General features: G+C 38.4%; 2 protein-coding genes across 3 annotated transcripts; one reads left to right on the top strand and one right to left on the bottom strand.

The window, feature by feature from the left end:
* Positions 1-779: 779 nt before the first annotated feature.
* On the bottom strand, positions 780-2,219 carry tp53rk (TP53 regulating kinase). The gene is made up of 2 exons (XM_046875269.1): positions 1,944-2,219; positions 780-1,351 (listed from the first exon to the last, which is right to left on the bottom strand). Exons 1-2 carry the CDS (start codon positions 2,173-2,175, stop codon positions 870-872), a joined length of 714 nt encoding a protein of 237 aa, XP_046731225.1. The 5' UTR covers positions 2,176-2,219; the 3' UTR covers positions 780-869.
* slc2a10 (solute carrier family 2 member 10) lies at positions 2,142-8,341 on the top strand. 2 transcript variants are annotated; one of them, XM_046875267.1, is made up of 6 exons: positions 2,142-2,258; positions 4,351-4,449; positions 5,350-6,468; positions 7,113-7,235; positions 7,327-7,462; positions 8,146-8,341. In XM_046875267.1, the coding sequence occupies exons 2-6, from the start codon at positions 4,368-4,370 to the stop codon at positions 8,237-8,239; spliced, it is 1,554 nt and encodes a 517-aa protein (XP_046731223.1). In that variant the 5' UTR covers positions 2,142-2,258; positions 4,351-4,367; the 3' UTR covers positions 8,240-8,341. The 2 variants fall into 2 exon arrangements, with proteins under 2 accessions (XP_046731223.1, XP_046731222.1); XM_046875266.1 differs by lacking the exon at positions 2,142-2,258 and adding an exon at positions 3,132-3,506.
* Positions 8,342-8,769: the final 428 nt, after the last annotated feature.

Below are 8,769 nucleotides of genomic sequence, written 5' to 3'. Positions count from 1 at the left end.
GTAAAAAAACTATGTAAATTTATTTTTTCCTTAGGGTTTTTTTTTTTTTCTTTTCATAAAACCCTGACATTTGTCATTTCTTTTTCTAGTGTTAATGTTTCAGAAATGATTTTCAAATAAAAAAATTTACAAAATAAAAGTTATATTTTTGCTATGCTTTTTTTCAGAAAAAAAAAAAAAAAAGAAAAAGAAAAATCAGGCTTTACATAAAGTGACTTTTTTTTTTTTTTTTATTATAGCAGGTCTCAAGATCTTCCACCACATCCAACCCATGTAAAGCGTATCTTCATGGAGCTTGTTTGGTTTTGAAGTTTAAGTGAAGGGAAAATTTCATGCTCCTGCATCCAGAAACGTCCAACACAACTGCATGACTTGAACTTTGTGGAAGAAGCACCTTTTCTCTCACTGTATGAACACGAAGCTCTCGGGTGAACCGAGTTCAGTTTCAGAAGGTAATATTTTCCGCCACACGTCTTCCTCTCGACATGAACCGACAGGAACCTGTAACGTCACCCTGACTGATCCACCCTGAAATACCACCCACCTGTGTCCACACCTCAACAATGAAACCACAGACTTAAAACGAGCCAAAACATCTATACAGAGACAAAAAAGTGGGTGGAGTTTACAAGCAGTTCATTAATATTCATTAACCAGAGATTTTAGCGCTCATTAATATTCATTTGTTTTCAGATCTGGCATTAAGAAGCTAATTTCATGTTTTTAACACTCGAGGGGGAAAAAAAAAAAAGAAAGAAAAAATACAAAACAACATTCGGTCAAAAAAAATAATTATATATTTATTTATTTTTATTTACAAAAAGTCACATGACCACAGCAGAGTGGCTCGTTGTGTTTTTTTCTTTCTTTCACCCCACCATGGAGCGCTTTCTCCCCCGGAGTCTGACTTCGTCCAGTTTTTTTATTACAGCCGGAGCTTTTTTGGACGCCCCGGTGTAACTGTGTAGAAGCTTCTGGAAGAGAGTCTCAGTGTTGGGGTGCGTGCTGAGGAAGGCCTTCTCCAGCACATACAGGTCCACACCTTTGTCCTCGGGCAGAGCAGAGACGAAGCTCAGGCCAAAGTCGATGAGCATCAGTGTGAGTTCTCCGGAGCTCTCCGTCTTCAGAAGCATGTTGGAGGTGGTGAGGTCTCCGTGGATCACGTCCTCATCGTGCATCTTAGCCAGGATCCGGCCCATGTTCTCCGCGAGGTCGTGTAGAGACTCGACGGAGCGTCCGGAAGCCCGAGCGGCTGCGATGTGCTCACGTGTGGTGATCGACTCGGTGATCTCCTCCAGGAAAATACAGTTGGAGCTGAGATCGACGAAGTAGACGACTGGAGCTGCGATGCCTACAGAGATACCTTTAAACATTACTGGACTGAGGAGCACAATTCTGGCATTTTCACCAACCTGATGAATTCTGCACTAGTCAGATGATGTTGATTAGTTCTCTAGAACAGCAACTCGTTATGGTTTCCATAGCAACAGCTGGGACGTGTAGCACGCATGCGCCACATATAAATGTGTTTAATCACTGATGTTTATTGTAAGGTGTGTGTGCGTTTAATATTTAATGAAGGAGTCTCCAGTTTCAGCTCTTCCTCACAGTTAGAGGTGAAGCTGGAAGATCTCGGGCATCTTCAGTACAGGCGAGTCTGTAATTTCTCAGTAGCTGCTGTAATGTAAGTGACAACAGGAAGCCATTTGATTTGAAAATTAAGTTATATTTTATATAAATCACATTGGAACTGTTGGTTAATTGCTGCGAACTAATCACCACCTTCTGACCGAACACACAACATTCAGTTTAATCAGAATAAACATCTGGCATTGTTGTTGTTTATGTTTTCATGTTTAATAATAAAATAAAAACTAATGGTTTATTTAAACGCTCAACGTGCACCGTTGTAATCGTGATGGACTTTTTGCGACAGTACCGACCTGCTTTCCGACAGCGCAGGATGGACCGCACTTCCTGAGCGACGCGGCGGCGGGTCAGTTTCTCATCCAGAGCCGGGTGTCGGTACCGTTTGGGGAACCGCTCCTTCACTATGGCGCTCCTCCCTAAGAACCGAACCCGGTACACTCGGGCCTCCGCGCCCTGTTTAATCAACTCAGCTTCCCGCAGACATGGCAGCACTGACCGCACACTCACACCGTCCGCCTCCGCCATGACACCTCTCTTTTTACTTCCGGGTCTTTCGGGTACTTCCGCGTCTTTCTTCAAAAAAACTTTAAAATCTGCCGAAAATAAAAGTAATTATTATTATTATTATTATTATTATTATTATTATTATTATTATTATTATTATTATTATATTATTTGGATGATATTATTGTTAATATTTGCCAAATGTAATTTTAATCCTGGTAAATAAATTCGTAAAAATCGAAAAAAAAAAAATCAAAACGCTTTTTTCTTCACATTTATTTTTTATGTAGCTCTACACCTGCTTTCTGTATGTTTAAGTGGCAATAATTTAAAAAAAAATACGTATTAATAGTATAATTTTTTGTAAAAAAAAAAAAAAAAAAAAATATATATATATATATATATATACAATTATTGTATTTACAATATACAAAGGTTTATTATTATATAAATTATATGTAAAAGGATCTTTTAAATTATTATTATTATTTAGTATTTATTAATGTATTCATTGTAGCAAATGTATTTATTTATTTTTATATCATAAATATATCAATATATATTTAATTGGAGAATTAATTAAAAAATTAAAACAACAAAAAATAACTGTGTGTGTGTGTGTGTGTGTGTGTGTGTGTTGGAAAAGGAGCGCGAGAAATCAGTGTAATTGGAGCTGTAGTGTTGTGCCACGTAACTCGGGTTGCCAGATTGAAGATTTTAAACACTTCATCCTACTTTTAAAAAATCCCACACATCCACACACAGAGTTTATTTTACAGCTTTACAATAAAACTTACAGTGTAATTTAATAATCTTTTAATTTTCCAGAATTGATAGACATGATTTAAAAAACAGTGTAGAACTAAACTTCCAGCTTCATTACTGGAATAATGTAAACCCTGAGAGGTCCACAAGGCAGAATGCGCGTTCCCGTGGAGACTAACCCCTCACTTTACCAAACCAAAACATATTATAATAAATAAACAAGATTATCATCTGGTTCCTGCCATTCTATCCCCATTGCGTTTAAAACACAGGGTGAAGTTGTCCAATCTGGCAACATGTCCATCTCCATTACACAGCCCCTGCGCGTGTGGAGGAATGAAGTAGTACAAACTATTAAAAAAGGAAGTTTTAGTTTATTCTAAGCACTGAATCTACTCGCTTTTGTGATGAAACACAAGTGCAGGAGGAGAGGAGAGGAGTAGGTTTCTACAGAATAAAACAGATCCATCTTTGATTTATTCACTAAAATAAACAGAAAGAAGTGGTGTTTTTATCTCCAGCTGCTGCAGAAGTGATGAAGATGAGGATCAGCGCGGAATTTAATTAACTATTAATATTGGATTGAGGTAGAAATACAACTTTTTTAAATCAAACAAACAGTTTTAGTGTTTGCTGTAACTGCTGTACTGTAACTGCTGAACAGTAACATCTGTACTGTAACATCTGTACTGTAACTGCTATACTGTAACAACTGTACTGTAACAACTGTACTGTAACATCTGTACTGTTACATTTGTACTGTAACTGCTGAACAGTAACATCTGTACTGTAACAACTGTACTGTAACTGCTGTACAGTAACAGCTGTACTGTAACAGCTGTACTGTAACTGCTGTACTGTAACATCTGTACTGTAACTGCTGAACAGTAACTGATGTACTGTAACAGTACTGTATTTTTATTTTATTCATATATTTTTTGTCTTTTTATTTTTAATTATATATTTATTTTTAATTTATTTTATATTGAATACAATTTTTTCTTTAAACAGACTCTTTTTACCCATTTAAATCAGTTTTTAACTAAAATAAATATAATCCATATATATATATATATATATATATATATATATATATATATATATATAAAATAAATATATAATAAGTTACAGTTATTTTCAATTTACTTTGTAACAATCAACATTAGTTTCAGCTGTTTCAGAGTTTCAGATTTTGTGTTTCGTGGAAATGCGTGTTTATGTCTTTAAAACGTGCCAAAACCAAAAGGTTTTGTTAATCAGGAGCTAAAATTAGCCTGAGTGTTGCTTTTCATGCTAATTAATTAGTGAGGTGGGATTAAAGCAGGAGCATCAACAAAAGGGTCACCATGGTTACAGCTGATGGGAGAGTTCAAAGCAGATCAGAGAAATTCAATCTGTTGTTGGATTAATGCTCAGGTTCTCACTTTGTAGGTCTGATTTTCTTCTGAATGAAACCCTGCTGCTGGTTTAAACGGAACCATGAAGCTTTGAAGGATCTGAAAATAGAAATCAACCAACAAACAACCATGGGTGAGTGAGCGTCTGATCAGATCTAATCCATTAGACACGTCTGTTTCTGTAAACGTTATTGTTGTGGGTGTAGGTTCAGCCTGGGTTTGTTAAACTGGTGGATGAAACTGGTGGGCGTGTGGGAGAGGGTTTCATGTCGTGAAATTGTGAGGCTTTTCATTGCATCTGCAAGTGATGTGATGATAAACCCTCCTGTGAAGTGCATGGGAAGTTCAGTATGTTCAGAGTTCCTCCAGTGGGAAATGTGGTGTTTACACTATCATCAAAATGAAAATGACACAACACAAATCAGCTTAGAGCTGAGGAACCAGGTGGAACTATCAGAAACTCAGGTGTCTGGATGAGCATTTCCTCAGCAGCATATTTTTCAGCTAATTTTTTCCACTCCAAGAATGCTCTTCAACTTGTAAATCTTTAGACAATTTTTCCACTGCAGAGACTCTTTAAAAAACTTTAGAGAACTACAGAACTTATGGCACCCTACCAAACAAGTAACTTTACTAGAAACTAGGAAGCTAAGGAACTTCCTCAGGAACTTTAACTATACTTCCAACTGAGGAACAGTTTTAGGAACTCTAATTAACAACTAATGAAAATTTTCCACCACAAAAGAACACTGGTAGCCCTTCAAGCCGATTTTGACAGCAGGCACTGTAGGTGGTCATCCACTGCAAGATGTTTCAGGAGTTTTCAGTAGGTTTTCACAAGAGGAACTCATAAAATTTAGGCACATTACCACCCAAAGAACCTTTTCAAGATCTTAGCAACTTTTTTCACATTTCTTCAGTCACGTTAAGAAAATTACTCGAGAAACTACTGGGGTGGAGCCTGCTGTAGAAATCATCATTGATCATTGATGAAATCGAATACAGATGTTTAAACCATCTTTTTTTTCCTCAGGCTGCTCTGTCGTCATCGTCGCCACTGCCGTAGCAACTCTCGGCGGTCTGGTGTTTGGCTACGAACTCGGAATCATCTCTGGTGCGCTGCTGCAGCTCCAGGTCCAGTTCCAGCTGAGCTGTGTCCAGCAGGAGGCTGTGGTCAGCTCCCTCCTTGTCGGAGCCATTCTGGCATCTGTGATCGGTGGCTGTCTGATCGACCGTCATGGCAGGAGGGCCTCTATCTTCCTCAGCAACCTTTTGATCATTGGCGGGAGCCTCATCCTGAGCGTTAGCATCTCGTTTCTGATGCTGATCTCCGGCCGGGTCATGGTGGGCTTTGGTATGTGTGTATCCTCCATGTCCTGCTGCATCTTCGTGTCTGAGATGGTTTCTCCCGAACGCAGAGGTCTGATGGTCACTCTGTATGAAGTTGGCGTCACGGGTGGGATTTTGCTTGCGTACGCTGTGAACTACGTCTTATCAGGAGCTCAGGATGGATGGAGGTACATGTTCGGGTTGGCCGTTGCACCCTCGCTTGCACAATTAGTTTCTATTTGGGTTCTACCATCTCAGCAGACGCCATTCGTCCAGCTCCTGAACGAGGGAGAAGGAAATGAGACACAAACAAACAAGAAGGTGTACACAATCACAAATCTGTTTCAGCGCCAGGATAACATGCGCACCAGGACCGTGATCGGACTCGGGCTGGTCGTCTTCCAGCAATTGACAGGTCAACCAAACCTTCTCCTCTATGCCTCCACGGTCTTCCAGTCTGTAGGTTTCGAGAGCGATGCATCTGCCATGTCGGCTTCGCTTGGCCTCGGGACCGTTAAAGTTATCGCGACGCTAGCTGCCATGATGTGTGCGGATAAATTCGGGCGGCGGCCGCTTCTGATTGGCGGATGCTCCGTCATGGCGTTGGGTTTGATGACGATCGGATTCCTAAGCAGACATTTGGAGTTTGAAGCTGTGAGACGCTGCGGCAACGACTCCGTGTTACCAGAGATCCCAAACACCACCACCAGCGCTTTAGGTTTAAATGTGACCACGCTTGTGGATCACACAGGAAATTTGAACTGGATTATTTTGTTCTGCATGATGGTTGTCGTCGCCGCCTTCTCCATGAGCTTCGGTCCAAGTATGTAGAATTCTGCCTCTGGTAAAATAAACATTTACATCGTAATTTATCTTTCAAAAAAAGAATAGTTGTCCTACAGTAGGTTAACGTTTCTGTTATGCTGTCATCAATATAAAAAGTCCAGTACTCGGTATGAAATGGTTGTGAGAGCACTGTAGCTATGAAACAATAGAGGTAGCTAGCTAACATCTGAGAATAATGGTTTAACGAGCTAGTTTGTAGTGAAACGAGTTAGTTCCTGTTTTCACTTACGTTACAGCAGCTAATAATGATTGTACCCTCACCGACCTCTGTTCATTCTCTCCAAAATAAAACAAAATGATCACATTATGAAAACATGAAAAGGTTACAGCATTACTGTGACAAAGCGCTGACCTCAGAAACTCCTTCTGAAATTGTTCGCTTTGTTCCAAAATGTTTTTTTTTTATCTGATTATTGTTAGTGAAACGTTTGACGTTCAGGTCCTTGTGAACGCGTTGTTACCATATGAACGACGGCATATTATGATATTGCTTTCGGGGAAGAATTGAATATTTGATACATTTTAATGGACAGGTGTTCCGTTTTTTTGAAGGTTTGAAGGTTTCTGACTTTCAATTGAGTTTTATTTTTCAGAGGAATAAACCTTTTTTTCTTGTTCCAGTGACGTGGGTGGTGCTGAGTGAAATTTTCCCGCCAGATGTGCGAGGACGAGCGTTTGCATTCAGCAGCTGCTTTAACTGGACGGCCAACCTGATTGTCACCTTCTCTTTCCTCAACGTCATCGGTGCGTACATGCGTCTGGCGTTAACACAAACACGCCTGGTGCTAATCCAGCTCCACTTTTATGCTAATGCTTCTCTTTCCCTTCCTCTCAGATGTGATTGGTGTTACCGGAACTTTCTTAGCGTACGCCGTGATCTCGATCACATCCGTCGTGTTTATGTACCTCCTTCTACCGGAGACAAAAGGCAAAGCGCTGCAGGACATCGACAGGGAGCTGCGCGAGAGACGGTCAGATCATGCTAACATGCTAACTATTTAATTGTTTCATCATTTTTGGTACCAATTATCTCAGATCTCAGAATGCTGTTTCATAACAGGAAAACAAATAACTTCTTCAACCAATTATAGCAGGGTCACATGACATCACAACAAACCTGCATTTAACTTGTTAGCTTGGAGGATTGTACGTTAGCACACTTAGCAAAACATTAAACTAGCTTATCAATTAGCTTCCCTGACGCTACCTTTCATGATTTTTTTTATTTAGAGATCTGATAGCGATGATGTAATTTTTTTTATAAATACGACAAGATTAAATTTTTTAAGTAAAATTTGTGAAGCTACACAAATACTCTATCGGGCCAAACATTTGCGGATATCCGACTTGAAGATGTGAATCTGTTTGAACATCTCATTCCACATTTAGTCCTCATTTGCTCTTATAGTAACCTCCACTCTTCTGGGAAGATGTTCCACCAAATGTTGTAGAAATTTATGAAGACTCATTCAGCTACAAGGGTGTAAATGAAGTCAGGTACTGATGTAGGTGAGAAGGTGAGGAGGCCTGAGGTGCAGTCAGTGTTTACATTCATCCACGTTCAATAGGGATCATATCAGGAGATCTTCCACCAAATCCAACCCATGGAAGCAGATTTTGGACACACTTTGTAGTTAACACTTTTTCCGTACAGATTTCCTCCGAGAGAAGAATTCTGCAGTGTTTTCCAGAGAAGACAGTTTTCACCTCGATATCAGAGAGTCTCCTGGACCAGTTCGGTGTTATAAAGTTCACCAGCAGTGCAGTTTATTGTCTTTGGGTTTCAGTTCTTCTTCTCCTTTTTTGTTAAATTATTTACTGATGAATAAATAAAAACGAAGTGAACATTTTTAGGCTGCTTTTTTTTTTTAAACCTTTGATTTTTATACATTTTCTTTAAAATCTTGTTTTATCTGAAATGTAAAGTAGTTTTTAATTTTAAAATTAAACATGTTTGATTACAATTAAACCTGCTTCGATATTAAAACCCTAATATACTATATAAATCAATAATCAATAAAAATTTAATGTAAAAATTAAAACATTTGAAAACGAAATGAAACATTTTTAACATTTAACAGGCTTTGAGATTAAAATAAAAAATTAAAGATGCTTCAAAAGTAAAAACAAATTTAAACAATTTATCACAAATATAAATATATAAAAAGCAAATTATGCTAAAATGAAACATCCTTTAAAAATTTGATTCATATTTTTAGATAAAATGTTGAAATATTTTGTCCTTCAAAACGAAATGTTACAATTAAAAACAACTTAA

This window comes from Silurus meridionalis, chromosome 19 (assembly GCF_014805685.1).
Source record: "Silurus meridionalis isolate SWU-2019-XX chromosome 19, ASM1480568v1, whole genome shotgun sequence".
In the NCBI taxonomy this organism is placed as follows: Eukaryota; Metazoa; Chordata; class Actinopteri; order Siluriformes; family Siluridae; genus Silurus; species Silurus meridionalis.
This window is presented reverse-complemented; position numbering and strand designations above follow the sequence as displayed.